Source organism: Coregonus lavaretus, assembly GCF_964263955.1.
Source record: "Coregonus lavaretus genome assembly, contig: HAP1_SCAFFOLD_510, whole genome shotgun sequence".
NCBI classification, from domain to species: domain Eukaryota; kingdom Metazoa; phylum Chordata; class Actinopteri; order Salmoniformes; family Salmonidae; genus Coregonus; species Coregonus lavaretus.
Window position 1 is genome coordinate 27188 of NW_028159776.1, and position 20558 is coordinate 47745.

Sequence of the window (20558 nt, forward strand, 5' to 3'; positions counted from 1 at the left end):
ATCTGTATATATACACTGCTCAAAAAAATAAAGGGAACACTTAAACAACACAATGTAACTCCAAGTCAATCACACTTCTGTGAAATCAAACTGTCCACTTAGGAAGAAACACTGATTAACAATACATTTCACATGCTGTTGTGCAAATGGAATAGACAACAGGTGGAAATTATAGGCAATTAGCAAGACACCCCCAATAAAGGACTGGTTTACAGGTGGTGACCACAGACCACTTCTCAGTTCCTATGCTTCCTGGCTGATGTTTTGGTCACTTTTGAATGCTGGCGGTGCTTTCACTCTAGTGGTAGCATGAGACGGAGTCTACAACCCACACAAGTGGCTCAGGTATTGCAGCTCATCCAGGATGGTACATCAATGCGAGCTGTGGCAAGAAGGTTTGCTGTGTCTGTCAGCGTAGTGTCCAGAGCATGGAGGCGCTACCAGGAGACAGGCCAGTACATCAGGAGACGTGGAGGAGGCCGTAGGAGGGCAACAACCCAGCAGCAGGACTGCTACCTCCGCCTTTGTGCAAGGAGGAGCAGGAGGAGCACTGCCAGAGCCCTGCAAAATGACCTCCAGCAGGCCACAAATGTGCATGTGTCTGCTCAAACGGTCAGAAACAGACTCCATGAGGGTGGTATGAGGGCCCTTCGTCCACAGGTGGGGGTTGTGCTTACAGCCCAACACCGTGCAGGACGTTTGGCATTTGCCAGAGAACACCAAGATTGGCAAATTCGCCACTGGCGCCCTGTGCTCTTCACAGATGAAAGCAGGTTCACACTGAGCACATGTGACAGACGTGACAGAGTCTGGAGACGCCGTGGAGAACGTTCTGCTGCCTGCAACATCCTCCAGCATGACCGGTTTGGCGGTGGGTCAGTCATGGTGTGGGGTGGCATTTCTTTGGGGGGCCACACAGCCCTCCATGTGCTCGCCAGAGGTAGCCTGACTGCCATTAGGTACCGAGATGAGATCCTCAGACCCCTTGTGAGACTATATGCTGGTGCGGTTGGCCCTGGGTTCCTCCTAATGCAAGACAATGCTAGACCTCATGTGGCTGGATTGTGTCAGCAGTTCCTGCAAGAGGAAGGCATTGATGCTATGGACTGGCCCGCCCGTTCCCCAGACCTGCATCCAATTGAGCACATCTGGGACATCATGTCTCGCTCCATCCACCAACGCCACGTTGCACCACAGACTGTCCAGGAGTTGGCGGATGCTTTAGTCCAGGTCTGGGAGGAGATCCCTCAGGAGACCATCCGCCACCTCATCAGGAGCATGCCCAGGCATTGTAGGGAGGTCATACAGGCACGTGGAGGCCACACACACTACTGGGCCTCATTTTGACTTGTTTTAAGGACATTACATCAAAGTTGGATCAGCCTGTAGTGTGGTTTTCCACTTTAATTTTGAGGGTGACTCCAAATCTAGACCTCCATGGGTTGATACATTTGAATTCCATTGATAATTTTTGTATGATTTTGTTGTCAGCACATTCAACTATGTAAAGAAAAAAAGTATTTAATAAGATTATTTCATTCATTCAGATCTAGGATGTGTTATTTTAGTGTTCCCTTAATTTTTTTGAGCAGTGTATATATAACACATTGGTTGAGTGTCACCTCTTCATAAACCACTGGAGGTTTAAGTGAATTAAAGGCCAGGGAAGTGAACTTGGCTCCGGGGTGAAGTTTACCCTAGGTCAGCTTCCCCTCCCCCAGACCTAACCTTAACCATTGGTGGAGAAATTACTAAACCCAAGATCAGTGTCTAGGGGGCAACTCCATGAACAGTTAACGGCAGGTTATTATTGAACGCGACGACAGTAGTAGCCGAGGACTTTGCATTTTTCACACAGATGCTGTGGATGTTCCTTGTTCTGGTCCGAAACATCTAAACCATCAGGCTTCTCCAGAGGTCTCTACACAGAGAAACACAGGTAACACACTTTACATTAAAGCTATTTCAAACACAATGTATTCAACCTTTTATTTATCCAGGTCCCATTGAGGTCCGAAGACCTCTTTTACAAGGGAGACCTGGCCACAGATATTTATAGGATTTATTAAGGGCTTTATAAGCAGTTTAGAAACTGTTAAGTAGTAGTTTAGAGATCAGTAATAAACAACAATCAGTTGAAATAATGTGCTTTGTCCTTGAGCCAATAGAACAGTTGGATGGTCATGGTAGCCTGGTCTCATATGTAGACCTATATGCAAGACAGCACAAACAGATCTGAGACCAGGCTAATATCATGGATAGGAAATAAAAAATTGAAATATTTACCTGCTTCTGAGGGTAAACGTTGATGTGGCACTTCATACATTCTTGTCCCATGTTGGCCCAGGAGTTCCCGCTCATCCACTTCCTCTTGCATTTAGGGCACTTGTATTCCCCGAAACACCTCTTCTTGCCCTGATACGGGGTCAGGCCTTCCCCTTTAGGCCGAGCCTGGAGACAAAGCAAATGGAAGAGTTCTGCGTTTATATCTGCAGTTTGAACTGGCAATTCATCAGATAAAACACCAAATGGTCACATTGTCATTATTGTAGTATATTGAGAGAATATAAAGTCCCTGTGCACAGCACAGCAGGTCTTCTACATCCAGGTGCTGCTTTTGGTAACTAGCGCCCCCCCCCCCCCCCAAAAAAAAAAACGGTGTAAAAACTGCACATTACAAACGACAGCGACCGACCTTGACTTCAGTTCTATTTATGTTTCATTTGCAGTGAATCAGCTGACCATGTGTTGCACAGACAGCTTTTTCAGTTTCACTGAATGACAGTGATGTTACGACCACTGACCATGGTCTTGACTCTTGGTCCACATATATTGAGACATACTGTACATTGCTTGCCCAAATGCACACGGTTTCTCAACCCTCACCCAGCTGTATGCAACACAGTGACTTCAGAAAGTATTCATACTTTATTTTTTTGTATTTTTTTATTTCACCTTTATTTAACCAGGTAAGCCAGTTGAGAACAAGTTCTCATTTACAACTGCGACCTGGCCAAGATAAAGCAAAGCAGTGCGATTAAAAACAACAACACAGAGTTACATATGGGGTAAAACAAAACATAAAGTCAAAAAATACAACAGAAAATCTATATACAGTATGTGCAAATGTAATAAGTTATGGAGGTAAGGCAATAAATATGCCATAGTGCAAAATAATTACAATTTAGTATTAACACTGGAATGCTAGGTGTGCAAATAGAGATACTGGGGTGCAAATGAGCAGAATAAATAACAATGTAAATAACAATATGGGGATGAGGTAGTTGGGTGGGCTACCCCTTGACTTATTCCACATTTTGTTGTTACAGCCTGAATTCAAAATTGATTTTTTTTCTCGCACCCATCTACACAAAACCCCATAATGACAATAAAAACATGTTTTTAGAAATGTTTACAAATGTATTGAAAACGAAATACGTAAATATCTCATTTACATAATTATTCACACCCCTGAGTAAACATTTTGGCCCTTTTGTCCCGCAACGAAACAATTATGTCCCACGTTTTATCAACAAATTCAAACACCAGTCATTTAGAAAACATCCCATATTTCAGTCAGACGTTCCAACCTGTCTCTTGCAGTCACATTGTGCTTCTGTAAAGATATATACTGTATCATCAGGACGTGGTAGTGGTGATGTTAAACACTTCTCCAATCATTGTTGAGATCTGATATTCTGCGCAAGACGAGATGTAGGCCAATGTCATAGGCCTCAATGTCCAATCACATTCCTCAAATCTTCACTCAATTCCATTTTAAAACGTACATTTTTCTCTCTGCCGTCAAGAGAAGGGCCACAAATGTTTTGCCATGAGGTGGGGGGCCCCCCAAACAAATCTCACTTAGGGCCCTCAAAAGCCTAGAGTTGGCCCTGCTCTCCACCCACTACCCACCCAGCCACTGCCCCTCTCTCCAGCCTCTCTCCAGCCTCTCTCCAGCCTCTCTCCAGCCTCTCTCCACACAACAGTGGGTGACAGGTTAAAGCAATGTAGATGTTGGAGCTAGTATACTAACTGTAAATTTAATTAATTTGTAAGGAGAAAAAGTTTCTATTGTAAAAGTTTCCCAATAGAACACAAAGTGGGTTCTATGGTTCCACTAGAACACCAAGTGGGTTCCACTAGAACACCAAGTGGGTTCCAGTGTTCTATGGTTCCTCTCTCCAGCTGTGTTCCTTGCGGAGTGTAACAGAAGCCCAGGCCCAGTGATGCACCAATCACAACCCTCCTCTACAGGACAGATACCTCAGCCTCTCTGTCATCCCTCCCAGCTGGCCTCTGTCGACCAATCAGGACTCTGAGAACTTGGGGGGAGGAAATCAACCACAGATGAGCTTCACTCCACTTGAATAACATGAGAGAACTCTAAACCCATCATAAATAAATCACTTCAACATCGACTGGTTTGAATTAAAAGCACACTGGAGGTTAAAAGAGCTGGGGCAACCAGCCGTTGTTAGGGCAACCAGCCGTTGTTAGGGCAACCAGCCAAATTACATCGATTCTGTATCATCTGATTGGTTGTCGTTAGGACACCCTCAGAGCAGAGACACACCTTTTCTAGGGTTGAATGAGTGTTGACTTTTCCGCTGCCATGTACAGTATCACTGTAACAGTGAACAGATGTGGTTAAATACATTGTACCCAACTATTTCAATAATTTCAATACATTTACCCATCCGTCACCTTGCATTCCATATCCACAAAGTCCAAGAAGCATCCCAGTTTTGTTCTGGAGACTGGCTCCCAGCAGTAGTAATGTTCTACCTCAGTGAGGTGCTATCTATAGCCCAGTTTTAAAAAACTATCCGTTTATACCCGCCGTTAACATGAGTCTTTTGTCCTGATCTTGTCTGTTTACACTTATAAGATCTCATCACAATCAGATCACAATGCGTCTTTTAATCATCTACACCTGTCTGTAAATGTGGGCACAATCAAAATGTGGACAAGATCAAGACAAAGGCTGCATGTTAGAACCAGGTATAAACAGGGCCAGTGAAGGTGGCCTGTATCCTGTCTTATCACTCTCTCCCTTTCATCAGCCCAGTTAAAGGCTGCACTATGCCCTATTTAGTCAGCTACTCTGGGCTCCCGAGTGGCCCAGCGGTCTAAGGCACTGCATCTCAGTGCATGAGGCGTCACTACAGACCGAGTGGCCCAGCGGTCTAAGGCACTGCATCTCAGTGCTTGTCACGATCGTCGGGAACAGAGGACCAAGGCGCAGCGTTGAAGGCGAACACACTTTTTATTTAATGATTACACGAACAAAACAATAACGTGACGTCCTCGGTCTAACACAAACCACACTGGAACAAGATCCCACAAACACTGTGGGAACACAGCCTGTCTAAATATGGTTCCCAATCAGAGACAACCAGCAACAGCTGACACTCGTTGCCTCTGATTGAGAACCACTCTGGCCAACATAGACATACATGAACTAGAAAAACAAAGAACACTCACACCCTGGCTCAACATACAAGCCTCCCCAGAGCCAGGGCGTGACAGTACCCCCCCCCAAAGGCGCGGACTCCGACCGCGCCAACCAAATACCACAGGGGAGGGACCGGGTGGGCACTCCGCCTTGGCGGCGGATCCGGCTCCGGGCATGATCCCCACTCCCTCTCTAACCCCCCAAAGTACCCCTGGTCCGGTCTGGCCCTGCTGACCGGAGCTGGACTGCACACTGGTGGAGCGGATTGCTCTAGCTCCGGCGTGAAGCAGCTGACCCGTGCCGAACCAGGCACCGGTGGAACAGGCACGGGCTGTGCCGGACTGACGACGCACACCACTGGCTTGGTGTGGGGAGCAGGAACGGGCCGAGCCGGGCTGACGAAACGCACCCCTGACTTGGTGCGGGGAGCAGGAGCGGGCCGGACCGGGCTGACGAAGCGCACCACTGACTTGGTGCGGGGAGCAGGAGCGGGCCGGACCGGGCTGACGAAGCGCACCACTGACTTGGTGCGGGGAGCAGGAACGGGCCGAGCCGGGCTGACGAAGCGCACCACTGACTTGGTGCGGGGAGCAGGAGCGGGCCGAGCTGGGCTGACGAAACGCACCACTGACTTGGTGCGGGGAGCAGGAGCGGGCCGGACCGGGCTGACGAAACGCACCACTGACTTGGTGCGGGGAGCAGGGGCGGGCCGGACCGTACTGGGAACACACACCACTGGCCCTACGCGGGGATCAGGAACAGGCCGGACCGGACTGGCAACACACCCCAGTACCTCTCGCCGTGCCTCTACATCCTCTTTCCCCCTGGTGACCAGTGACTCCCGTAACCTGGCGGCCTCCTGCTGCCCCGTCGTCCACGGCGTGAGCCCCCCCCTAAAAAATTTCTGGGCGTCTCTCCTACCCGTGGACCAGGTCTCCATGTCTCTCGCCAGACTTTCGAACTAGAAAAACAAAGAACACTCACACCCTGGCTCAACATACAAGCCTCCCCAGAGCCATGGCGTGACAGTGCTTGAGGCGTCACTACAGACCCCCTGGTTCGATTCCAGGCTGTATCACAACCGGACGTGATTGGGAGTCCCATAGGGCGGCGCACAATTGACCCAGCATCGTCCGGGTTTGGCCGGTGTAAGCCGTCATTGTAAATAAGAATTTGTTCTTAACTGACTTGCCTAGTTAAATAAATATAGGGTGCCATTTGGGACGGCCTGACAGTGAGACAGCCAGAGAGACAGCCAGAGAGAGAGACAGAGAGAGAGCCAGAGAGACAGCCAGAGAGACAGCATGGTCTTCCTGCTGAAGGAAACAGCTTTCACAAAACAAGCAGTGTATTCTATAACCAGTGGGGGGTGGAAGTGGATGAAAATACAATATCTCAACACTGATAACTTTAAATAAGCCTGCTAGCATTTTATTGTCTTCTAAATATGAGTGATGTATAGCTTATTTGGCAATATGTAATATGCATCAACTTATATTTTTATTTAATCATACACGCAATGAGAGAAGCCTATTGTGATAGGCAATGCTGGATATTAAAAGGTGACTGAAACATCTCCGATATTTTTTCTACAATGTTTTTTTTTCTTCTCTGCTTGGAGATCAATGTGGTGATTGTGATCAGGAAGAAACCACACCATCTGTAGATGTGAATCAAAAGAATATTTTCATGGTGCTTACTGACTGCTTGGTTTGAAATGTGTGACAGCTTCAGAACCACTTCAGAACCACGGGTCTACTCTGGTGTATAAAAGCATGAGCACACAGGAAACAACACACACTGGATGTAGCAAACTGCCAAGTCCTTCCAAACCTAAGCGATACTGGCAAGAGCAATGAGCCGAGTCCTTCGTCTAAAGCATTGCCATGCACATTCCAAACAGATCTCAACTACAATTCCAAACTCCTTACTTAGATTAGAACTGAGGCATTTTCCCTCATTCTACATTACTAACAAAACCAGATTTGCTTTCTAGATTATTCCAAGAAGACGGCAACTCTTCCAGATAGGCCAGGGTTGTGTACATTAGGGCAACGGAAAACATTTATAAATCTTTTACAACGGAACACGAGAACGGAAAACTAAAATGATCATTTTTCATTGGACCCTACATTTTTCTGTCGTTTTCTTCGGTTTGGTGTCTAATGAACAGGACCCTGGTGTGTAATGAACAGGACCCTGGTGTCTAATGAACAGGACCCTGGTGCCTAATGAACAGGACCCTGGTGTCTAATGAACAGGACCCTGGTGCCTAATGAACAGGACCCTGGTGCCTAATGAACAGGACCCTGGTGTCTAATGAACAGGACCCTGGTGCCTAATGAACAGGACCCTGGTGCCTAATGAACAGGACCCTGGTGCCTAATGAACAGGACCCTGGTGCCTAATGAACAGGACCCTGGTGTCTAATGAACAGGACCCTGGTGTGTAATGAACAGGACCCTGGTGTCTAATGTCTCTCTCAGCCTACCTTCCTCAGCGAGCCTCCCTCCCTCCCTCCCTCCCGTATTTCAGCCTCCATCCCTCCCTCCCCTATTTCAGCCTCCCTCCCTCCCTCCCCTATTTCAGCCTCCCTCCCTCCCCTATTTCAGCCTCCCTCCCTCCCTCCCCTATTTCAGCCTCCCTCCCTCCCCTATTTCAGCCTCCCTCCCTCCCCTATTTCAGCCTCCCTCCCTCCCTCCCTCCCTCTCTCTCTCCCTCTCTCTCACCCTCCATCCCGCCCTCCCTCTCTCCCTCCCTCCCTCCCTCCCTCCCTCCCTCTCTCTCTCCCTCCCTCCCTCCCTCCCTCCCTCCCTCCCTCTCTGTAGAGGACCAATGTCTATGGGGCTCTGGTCAAAAGTAGTGCACTATGTAGGGAATAGGGTGCCATTTGGGATACAGTTTTAGCTTAGCCCCTAATGTACCGTAGAAACAGAAACAGGTTCAAGTTACAGAGTAGGCTACAAAGTGCATCTCTGAATGGCGCAACGCATGATCCAAACAGGTCTGGACAGATGTTTACGTTGTCTTTATAGTATTCTAATCTTGTATTGTAAATAACCTTTAGTATGGGCCTAAACAGTACCAAAGGGGGGGGGAAATGACATGCTGGGAGAACGACTGTGGTTTAGTTTCCTCCAAATCATTGATCAGTAAAGATTTGCTAACAGAACCTCAATATGATAACCTATAGCAAGATGTGTGGACAAATTATGAAAAAGCGGCAGTCGATAAAAAGTGCTAACGATCATGCATGTAATGTAAAAGGCTATATAAAGGAAAAAAGGGTCCATCTAAAAGTAGCCTGAAGAGTCCTTCGTATTGAAGCCTATATTATATATATGGGGGCGGCAGGTAGCTTAGTGGTTAAGAGCGTTGTGCCAGTAACCGAAAGGTCGCTGGTTCTAATCCCAGGGCCGACTAGGTAAAAAATCTGTCGCTGTGTCCTTGAGCAAGGCACTTAACCCTAATTGCTCCTGTAAGTCGTTCTGGGTAAGAGCGTCTGCTAAATGACTAAAATGAAAATGTAAATATTGGACAGTGGCCTCGCTCATGCTTACAGAAAGCTATGCGCCTTTACGCATTGTCATACACTTGTAATGCACTGTGTTCTTCTGCTGCGACTCCATCATAGTCCGTCCCCAATATATTTGTAGTTCAGTTTAAATTCTTATATTACAGTCCTTGGCCTTTCTGTACACTACAATGTTTTGAAATATTTGATTTTGCGCTGGCATTGGATGGGAGAGACAACCGTGAAGTTGGCCCTGGTCAAAAGTACTGCATCATGTTGCCATTTCAAAATGAAATTGTATTTTTCACATGCACGGAATACAACAGGCGTAGACTTTACCGTGAAATGCTTAATTACGATCCCTTTCCCAAGAATGCAGAGTTAAAAAGTAAGTAACAAATAAAATAGTAACACAATAATATAACAATAATGATGCTATATACACCGGTACCGAGTCAATGTGCAGGGGTGCGAAGTAGTTGAGGTAATATATTATGTACTTCAGAAAGTATTCGTACCCCGTTTACTTATTCCACAATTTGATGTGTTACAGCCTGAATTCAAAATGGATTAAATATATTTTTCTCTCTCACCCATCTACACACAACACCCCATAATACATTTTTGCAACATTTATTGAAATTAAATACAGAAATATCTCATTTAGATACAGTGGAGGGAAAAAGTATTTAGTCAGCCACCAATTGTGCAAGTTCTCCCACTTAAAAAGATGAGAGAGGCCTGTAATTTTCATCATAGGTACACGTCAACTATGACAGACAAAATGAGAAAAGAAATTCCAGAAAATCACATTGTAGGATTTTTTATGAATTTATTTGCAAATTATGGTGGAAAATAAGTATTTGGTCAATAACAAAAGTTTCTCAATACTTTGTTATATACCCTTTGTTGGCAATGACACAGCTCAAATGTTTTCTGTAAGTCTTCACAAGGTTTTCACACACTGTTGCTGGTATTCTGGCCCATTCCTCCATGCAGATCTCCTCTAGAGCAGTGATGTTTTGGGGCTGTCGCTGGGCAACACGGACTTTCAACTCCCTCCAAAGATTTTCTATGGGGTTGAGATCTGGAGACTGGCTAGGCCACTCCAGGACCTTGAAATGCTTCTTACGAAGCCACTCCTTCGTTGCCCGGGCGGTGTGTTTGGGATCATTGTCATGCTGAAAGACCCAGCCACGTTTCATCTTCAATGCCCTTGCTGATGGAAGGAGGTTTTCACTCAAAATCTCACGATACATGGCCCCATTCATTCTTTCCTTTACACGGATCAGTTGTCCTGGTCCCTTTGCAGAAAAACAGGCCCAAAGCATGATGTTTCCACCCCCATGCTTCACAGTAGGTATGGTGTTCTTTGGATACAACTCAGCATTCTTTGTCCTCCAAACACGACGAGTTGAGTTTTTACCAAAAAGTTATATTTTGGTTTCATCTGACCATATGACATTCTCCCAATCCTCTTCTGGATCATCCAAATGCACTCTAGCAAACTTCAGACGGGCCTGGACATGTACTGGCTTAAGCAGGGGGACATGTCTGGCACTGCAGGATTTGAGTCCCTGGCGGCGTAGTGTGTTACTGATGGTAGGCTTTGTTACATTGGTCCCAGCTCTCTGCAGGTCATTCACTAGGTCCCCCCGTGTGGTTCTGGGATTTTTGCTCACCGTTCTTGTGATCATTTTGACCCCACGGGGTGAGATCTTGCGTGGAGCCCCAGATCGAGGGAGATTATCAGTGGTCTTGTATGTCTTGTATGTTCAAACCAAGCTGCTTACCTATTGCAGATTCAGTCTTCCCAGCCTAGTGCAGGTCTACAATTTTGTTTCTGGTGTCCTTTGACAGCTCTTTGGTCTTGGCCATAGTGGAGTTTGGAGTGTGAGTGTTTGAGGTTGTCGACAGGTGTCTTTTATACTGATCACAAGTTCAAACAGGTGCCATTAATACAGGTAACGAGTGGAGGACAGAGGAGCCTCTTAAAGAAGAAGTTACAGGTCTGTGAGAGCCAGAAATCTTGCTTGTTTGTAGGTGACCAAATACTTATTTTCCACCATATTTTCCTCAATTTGTCTGTCATAGTTGACGTGTACCTATGATGAAAATTACAGGCCTCTCTCATCTTTTTAAGTGGGAGAACTTGCACAATTGGTGGCTGACTAAATACTTTTTTTCCCCCACTGTAAGTATTCACACCCTGAGTCAATACATGTTAGAATCACCTTTGGCAGCGATTACAGCTGTGAGTCTTTCTGGGTAAGTCTCTAAGAGCTTTGCACACCTGGATTGTACAATATTTGTGCATTATTCTTTTTTTAAATTCTTCAATCTCTGTCAAGTTGGTTATGGATCATTGCTAGACAACCATTTTCAAGTCTTGCCATAGATTTTCAAGCCGATTTAAGTAAAAACTGTAACTAGGCCACTCAGGAAGACAACCATTTTCAAGTCTTGCCATAGATTTTCAAGCCGATTTAAGTAAAAACTGTAACTAGGCCACTCAGGAACATTCAATGTCGTCTTGGTAAGCTACTCCAGTGTATATTTGGCCTTGTGTTTTAGGTTATTGTCCTGCTGAAAGATAAATGTGTCTCCCAGTGTCTGTTGGAAAGCAGACTGAACCAGGTTTTCCTCTAGGATGTTGCCTGTGCTTAGCTCTATTCTGTTTATTTTTAACCTAAAAAACTCCCAGTCCTTGCTGATGACAAGCATACCCATAACATGATGCAGCCACCACCATGCTGGAGAATATGAAGAGTGGCTTTCAGTAATGTGTTGTGTTGGATTTGCCCCAAACATAACACTTTGGATTCAGGACATAAAGTTAATTTCTTTGCCACATTTTTTGCAGTTTTACTTTAGTGCCTTATTTCAAACAGAATGCATGTTTTGGTATATTTTTATTCTGTACAGGCTTCCTTCTTTTCACTCTGTCGTTTAGGTTAGTATTGTGGAGTAACTACAATGTTGTTGATCCATCCTCAGTTTTCTCCTATCACAGCCAACAATTAACATCTTAAATGCAATGGCAAAATGTAGATTTCCGCCTAAATAGACATAACCAAAAGTAACTGCTATTCATGTGTAACTACATGATTCCGAAAAACGTATATTTGGAAAGAAGACATCTGGGAGATGATGAGGAAATGATCAGAAGATAGATAGGAGTTACATAGTTCAGAATACACACAAAATAACAGGTTTTTTATATTTTGAAAGTCATCTTTCATTGACAAGCTATAAGTGAATTATTGATGACTGGAGCTGGAAACACATTAGATGGCTTCCACAACATGTGAACAATATCAGAAAAAAAATGGACCTAATAACTAGAACTGGGCAGATGTTTTAGTAAGTGGTGTCAGGTGTGGTCACGGGACGTTTCCAAGCGTCCCTAAACCTCTCCATATGTCTGTACATTTAGATAATTTCAGTGCTATTACATATTTGCAATCCCTAAAAGTTATTGTTCACTATAAAAACAACATTTCTACAACACCAACCTCTCTCAAACATTGTGGCGGTGTCGGGGGACGTACAGGGGATATGGATGCCTACAGCGGGTAAGCAGGCAACATCATATTTTTGATGCGCAAAGATATAGTCACTCCGTGGACATTCAATGTTGCCATTAAGTCATCCATCATCATCAGATAACATTGGCAATAGGCTAGATAGGATTCATTTGATACCCCCGATGTAGCTATAGCTCAAACACAGACCAAATCTAAGCTTACCTTGTAAGATGTTTGGTGTTTGGTGAAAACGTTGTGTAAAATAAACATTTTTACTTTCGGGGCTGTTGATCAATAACGGCAGGTCACAGGCAGACAAATAAGACCTCCTCGTGATCTGTGGAGTCCCGGCTTTCGGTGTGTATCAACGTATTCCGTGTTTATTTAGTTTATGCTTCACAACGCTAACCGGAATGTAGGGAGCAGCCATCTTGAAATGAGGTCATCGGCTCGGCCTGTCCTTATAAATTCGTATGCCCATATATGGTATTAAATCATACCAAAGATTTGAAGGATCCAATCAATAGCCAAGATACTCAGCTTTCCGCAGACACCCTGCTTTTGCAAATAGTGCCTACCGTTCTCATAAAATAAAAATAGGGATTTTACATTTAAGAGGTTTTAAACTCTGTAACTGTTTTAAAGTCACCATTGGCCTCATGGTGAAATCCCTGAGCGGTTTCCTTCCTCTCCGGCAACTGAGTTAGGAAGGACGCCTGTATCTTTGTAGTGACAGCTCAGCCTTCAATGCCATAGTGCCCTCTTAGTTCACCACAAAAAAGCTCACGGCCCTGGGACTAAACTCCTCCCTCTGCAACTGGGTCCTGGACTTACTGACGGGCTGCCCCCTGGTGGTGAAGGTAGGCAACACCTCCTCGACAATGATCCTCAACATGGGGGCCCCACAAGGGTGCGTCTTCAGTCTCCTCCTGTACTCCCTGTGTACCCACAACTGCGTGGCCTCACACAGTTTCAACTCCATCATCAAGTTCGCTGACTACACGACAGTAGTAGGCCTGATCACCAACAACGATGAGACGACCTACAGAGAGGAGGTAGGCACTCTGACGGTGTGGTGCCAGGTAAACAAACTCTCCCTCAACGCCAGCAAAACAGAGGAGGTGATTTTGGACATCAGGAGGAACCAGGCTGGGCATAACTACTTGTTATGACTGTCTACCTGTTCCTGTTGACTAATTGTTATGACGGTCTACCGGTGGCCATCAAGGAAAACGCTATGTCTGGCGCAAACCCAACACCTCTCATCATCCCGAGAACACCATCCCCACAGTGAAGCATGGTGGTGACAGTATCATGCTGTGGGGATGTTTTTCCATCGGCAGGGACTGGGAAACTGGTCAGAATTGAAGGAATGATGGATGGCGCTAAATACAGGGAAATTCTTGAGGGAAACCTGTTTCAGTCTTCCATTAATTTGAGACTGGGACAGAGGTTCACCTTCCAGCAGGACAATGACCCTAAGCATACTACTAAAGCAACACTCGAGTGGTTTAAGGGGAAACATTTAAATGTATTGGAATGGCCTAGTCAAAGCCCAGACCTCAATCCAATTGAGAATCTGTGGTATGACTTAAAGAGTGCTGTACACAAGCCGAACCCATCCAACTTGAAGGAGCTGGAGCAGTTTTGCCTTGAAGAATGGGCAAAAATCCCAGTGGCTAGCTGTGCCAAGCTTATAGCGACATACCCCAAGAGACTTGCAGCTGTAATTGCTGCAAAAGGTGGCTCTACAAAGTATTGACTTTGGGGGGATGAATAGTTATGCACGCTCAAGTTTTCTGTTTTTTTGTCTTATTTCTTGTTTGTTTCACCAAAAAACATATTTAGCATCTTCAAAGTGGTAGGCATGTTGTGTAAATCAAATGATACAAACCCCCCAAAAATCCATTTTAATTCCAGGTTGTAAGGCAACAAAATAGCAAAAATGCCAAGGGGGTGAATACTTTCGCAAGCCACTGTATGTTTGTTCCCCCCCACAGTGCTTCTTGATTTACCCACTTTTTTAACAGGTTAATATGATAAACCTGTTCTGGCTTCCATCTCCCTGGCTGACAGATGAGGTAGTTCACGGGCCCCATTTTCTGCAACACCTCGTAGGGTCCCCGCCATGTGGCCAGGAATTTACATTCCGTCGTGGGTACTAACACCATAACCCGATCCCCTGGGGGCTGAGTGGGCTGGGTACTAACACCATAACCCGATCCCCTGGGGGCTGGGTACTAACACCATAACCCGATCCCCTGGGGGCTGAGTACTAACACCATAACCCGATCCCCTGGGGGCTGAGTACTAACACCATAACCCGATCACCTGGGGGCTGGGTACTAACACCATAACCCGATCCCCTGGGGGCTGGGTACTAACACCATAACCCGATCCCCTGGGGGCTGGGTACTAACACCATAACCCGATCCCCTGGGGGCTGAGTACTAACACCATAACCCGATCCCCTGGGGGCTGAGTACTAACACCATAACCCGATCCCCTGGGGGCTGGGTACTAACACCATAACCCGATCCCCTGGGGGCTGAGTGGGACGGTTAAACACTCGACTCGATTTACATTCCGTCGTGGGTACTAACACCATAACCCGATCCCCTGGGGGCTGGGTACTAACACCATAACCCGATCCCCTGGGGGCTGAGTGGGCTGGGTACTAACACCATAACCCGATCCCCTGGGGGCTGGGTACTAACACCATAACCCGATCCCCTGGGGGCTGGGTACTAACACCATAACCCGATCCCCTGGGGGCTGGGTACTAACACCATAACCCGATCCCCTGGGGGCTGGGTACTAACACCATAACCCGATCCCCTGGGGGCTGAGTGGGACGGTTAAACACTCGACTCTGGCCTTCTGCTGTAAATTATCCTTCATGATGGGCATTACGCTGCTTATGCGTTCTCTCATTTCTTCTAAATGTTCTATTAATCAATTTCGTAAATCAGGAAGGGGAACGTTCTTGTGTTTTTTCTCTCTGTAAAGGTCCTCCCAACAAGTGGCTATGGGCCAGGCTCAGCACTGTCCGACGAAACGGGGTTGGAACCAACAGCTGCTCCACTGTGGCGTCATTTGGACTTCGTGACCTGGTATAAGAGATTATTTCTCATGGAAAAATGAGGAAAAGTGAGTACATTAGCAGGATTTATAGGTATACCATCTATTACCTTGACATTCTGTCTTGCATTCTGTAGTGTGGGGTCTTCCAGCTGAGCAGTACCAAACTTTCCCCTATATTGGGATAACTCAGGAAGAAAAATCTGGTAAGAATTTCCAGGCCCCTCGCCCTGCTCTTCTGTTTTCTGGACCATTTATCCCCACTGGGATGTCTCTTCGATGTCCTGTCTCTTCGTCGGCTTCTTCCCCTTCCTCTCCTATGAAGTGTGTTGGCTACAGGAGTCAGGCAGGCAACTACCGATTTGTTAATTTTCCTTTCATAGGACCGGGAGTTCTTTGGTAGCGGTTTAATTTTTTTTACACTGGAAAATGTAAATGGCTCCTGGCCTGCCATATTACTGGCACAGCCATCTATCTCCTTATGGCTCCTGGCCTGCCATATTACTGGCACAGCAATCTATCTCCTTATGGCTCCTGGCCTGCCATATTACTGGCACAGCAATCTATCTCCTTATGGCTCCTGGCCTGCCATATTACTGGCACAGCCATCTATCTCCTTATGGCTCCTGGCCTGCCATATTACTGGCACAGCAATCTATCTCCTTATGGCTCCTGGCCTGCCATATTACTGGCACAGCCATCTATCTCCTTATGGCTCCTGGCCTGCCATATTACTGGCACAGCAATCTATCTCCTTATGGCTCCTGGCCTGCCATATTACTGGCACAGCCATCTATCTCCTTATGGCTCCTGGCCTGCCATATTACTGGCACAGCCATCTATCTCCTTATGGCTCCTGGCCTGCCATATTACTGGCACAGCCATCTATCTCCTTATGGCTCCTGGCCTGCCATATTACTGGCACAGCAATCTATCTCCTTATGGCTCCTGGCCTGCCATATTACTGGCACAGCAATCTATCTCCTTATGGCTCCTGGCCTGCCATATTACTGGCACAGCCATCTATCTCCTTATGGCTCCTGGCCTGCCATATTACTGGCACAGCAATCTATCTCCTTATGGCTCCTGGCCTGCCATATTACTGGCACAGCCATCTATCTCCTTATGGCTCCTGGCCTGCCATATTACTGGCACAGCAATCTATCTCCTTATGGCTCCTGGCCTGCCATATTACTGGCACAGCCATCTATCTCCTTATGGCTCCTGGCCTGCCATATTACTGGCACAGCCATCTATCTCCTTATGGCTCCTGGCCTGCCATATTACTGGCACAGCAATCTATCTCCTTATGGCTCCTGGCCTGCCATATTACTGGCACAGCCATCTATCTCCTTATGGCTCCTGGCCTGCCATATTACTGGCACAGCAATCTATCTCCTTATGGCTCCTGGCCTGCCATATTACTGGCACAGCCATCTATCTCCTTATGGCTCCTGGCCTGCCATATTACTGGCACAGCAATCTATCTCCTTATGGCTCCTGGCCTGCCATATTACTGGCACAGCCATCTATCTCCTTATGGCTCCTGGCCTGCCATATTACTGGCACAGCAATCTATCTCCTTATGGCTCCTGGCCTGCCATATTACTGGCACAGCCATCTATCTCCTTATGGCTCCTGGCCTGCCATATTACTGGCACAGCCATCTATCTCCTTATGGCTCCTGGCCTGCCATATTACTGGCACAGCCATCTATCTCCTTATGGCTCCTGGCCTGCCATATTACTGGCACAGCCATCTATCTCCTTATGGCTCCTGGCCTGCCATATTACTGGCACAGCCATCTATCTCCTTATGGCTCCTGGCCTGCCATATTACTGGCACAGCCATCTATCTCCTTATGGCTCCTGGCCTGCCATATTACTGGCACAGCAATCTATCTCCTTATGGCTCCTGGCCTGCCATATTACTGGCACAGCAATCTATCTCCTTTGTCCTGTAGTCCTTTCCACAATTCTTGAAAATATGGACAGTCGCGACCCAGTAGCACGGGATATGTATATAGATAAATATAAATATAAAGATAAAGATAAATATATATATATATATTTTCAATCAACCCTAGGTTGCCTCTGAACCGCCTTCTGGTGGTGTTAATCTCTACGTCTGCAGTTGGATAAGTGTTGGTGTCCCCATCTACACAGGTGATGTCCATGGTTGGAGCTGCAGTCCTCTGCGGCTGGGTTAGTAGTGAAGTCACGATGAGGGAGACCATGCTCCCGGAGTCTAGAAGAGCAGTCTACTTCTTTCCCTTGTACCTGTACCAGACTGAGGTGCGGTGGGCTTGGACATGGGCAGAAATGACCTGGCAGTGGTGTAGATTGGAAATGTCGACCTAAATGGGTTCCTCCTTCTTGGGATAGTTCCATGCGATGTGTCCTATCTCGCCACAGCGGGAGTACTCCCGGGTGTCGGTATCAACCCCTCTATTCCTCGTCTTTGCTTCAGGTTGGACAACATGGTCCTGGCGCCCACGTTCCCTATCCGCCCTTTGGAGTCTTTCTTTCCAAACCCGGGGTGGCTGCAGTTGGGATGTTTTTCTTCCTCCTTCTTTGAGGCCTCCCTTTTCATGGGTAGTTCTGTTCAGACGGCTGGGTTTCAGCAGTTCGTCAGTTGCTTGACATCTCTCAACGAGGTCCACCTCTCCGTCCACGGTGGTGGCACTGCCCTGGCTGACAACCTTCTTTAACTCGTAAGGTAAGGTCCGGATGTAGTGGTCAACCACTATTCTTTCCACCATGTCCCCAGTACTGAGGGTCGCGGGCTCTAGCCATTTTTTTACTAGGTGGACCAGGTCAAACATCTGTGACCTGGGTGCCTTCTCGGGTTGATACGTCCAAGTGTGGAACCGCTGTGCCCTCAAAGAGACAGTGACTCTCAACCGTGCTAATATTTCCTTCTTCAGTGTGTCATAGTCATTGGCTTCTGTTGCTTCCAGATCAGACCATGCCTGTTGTGCATCCCCACAAAGAAATGGAGCCAGTATTCCTGCCCACTTTATGCCTCTCATTCTGCCATGTGCTCAAATGTCTTCAGGAAAGCCTCAACGTCATCATCCGGCGTCATTTTCCGCAGATACCGAGTGGCCACGATGGGTAGACCTGCGGTCTGTTGAGCAATTTTCACCGCAGTGATTTCAGCCGTTAACTTTTGCATGTCCATATTCACCTGCAGTTGACACTTCCTTTGTTCCTCCAATAACAAGCGATTGGTTTCCGCTTGCTGCCTATTGGCTTCTTGATGCATGTTATTGGAAGTGACTAATTGCTTCAACAGATCTTCCATGGTTGTCTGCCCTTAAAACAACCCAATAATAATAATAATAATAATAATAATAATAATAATAATAATAAATATATATATTGTGCGGTTGTGTGTGTTCTCACTGCCTTTCCTGCATTCTCCACCAATGTAGCGGTTTCGGTGCCGGGTTCTTTGTAAGGCAGCGTTTACACATACAGCCACACACCACCAGTCCAAGTAAAGGGTTAAACCTGTTTATTATGATCAGGCTTTGGCAGCGTTCTTGATACATATAACCACTTCACCACCAGTGGAAGGTCCTCCGAGCTTTGTCTTTGGGGGTTCAAACCTTGTGGTAATCATATTTTCCTTCCTTCTTTAAAACCTCCACCGTACGCTCTGTCTCTCTAATAACCTCCTACTCCTTCACCTGCCGGGCCAAAAATGACAAAGACAGAAACCCAAGGCTCGGTTAAATAGAGAAACTGATTGGTTTCACCTGTCTGCAGTTTGGCTCTGATTACAACTGGAGACAGGTGTGGCTGTTCAGCTGTAGTCTAGAAGTTTCCACTGAGCTGTCCGTGGCCCTGCCTATGGGGGAATACCTCACATTGCTGTCCGTGGTCCAGGCAGCCAAAAAACGAAGAAACCTCGCAGACACATAACGTCTATCCACAACATGTCCCTTGTTTCCATGGATACTATACTTCCTTCCTGAAAACATGGGTACTAGGAAACACAAGCATGGATTAGTGACACAGAGCTGTCTTTATGGACCCAGGATAGTCCATCACGTAGAGCTGTCTTTATGGATAGTCCATCATGTAGAGCTGTCTTTATGGATAGTCCATCACGTAGAGCTGTCTTTATGGATAGTCCATCACGTAGAGCTGTCTTTATGGATAGTCCATCACGTAGAGCTGTCTTTATGGATAGTGTGTGTGTGTGTGTGTGTGCGGGGGGTGTCTCAGAGACGTCTTAATCTACACCACATTCCAGTGTCCTCTCTATCACATCCTCCAGCTCTCTAACAGTTCTCCCAGCAGCAGCAGAACCCATCACAACCCCCCCCCCCCACATCCTCCAGCTCTCTAACAGTTCACCCAGCCAGCAGCAGAACCCATCACAACCCCCCCCCACATCCTCCAGCTCTCTAACAGTTCACCCAGCCAGCAGCAGAACCCATCACAACCCCCCCCCCACATCCTCCAGCTCTCTACCAGTTCTCCCAGCCAGCAGCAGAACCCATCACAACCCCCCCCCCACATCCTCCAGCTCTCTACCAGTTCTCCCAGCCAGCAGCAGAACCCATCACAACCCCCCCCCCACATCCTCCAGCTCTCTACCAGTTCTCCCAGCCAGCAGCAGAACCTATCACAACCCCCCCCACATCCTCCAGCTCTCTAACAGTTCTCCCAGCAGCAGCAGAACCCATCACAACCCCCCCCCCCCCCCCCCCCCCCCCACATCCTCCAGCTCTCTAACAGTTCTCCCAGCAGCAGCAGAACCCATCACAACCCCCCAGGTACCACATTTATCAGACCAACCACAACCAGACAGAATCAGCCCCAAGTGTTGCTTGAGAATCCCCAGTTGCACATTGAACTGTGAATCTGATTGTTCTGTTGAAATAAAGACACAGTCCAAATGCTGTTGCCATAAATAGCTATATTGGTGTCGTTACAGTTTTATTTTCCAAAACCACATAAAGAAC

The 20558-nt window shown here is 46.8% G+C and overlaps 1 protein-coding gene across 1 annotated transcript in view; it reads right to left on the minus strand.

Moving 5' to 3' along the window:
* Window positions 1–1807: 1807 nt before the first annotated feature.
* Window positions 1808–20558, minus strand: part of LOC311122455 (zinc finger CCHC domain-containing protein 24-like) — a gene marked incomplete at both ends in the record, with an annotated part of 48057 nt that continues 29306 nt past the window's right edge. The window contains 2 exons of the mRNA XM_084196809.1: window positions 1808–1921; window positions 2287–2451. Of these exons, the coding sequence (XP_084052935.1) occupies window positions 1808–1921; window positions 2287–2451 (279 nt within the window). The remainder of the gene's footprint in view (window positions 1922–2286; window positions 2452–20558) is intronic.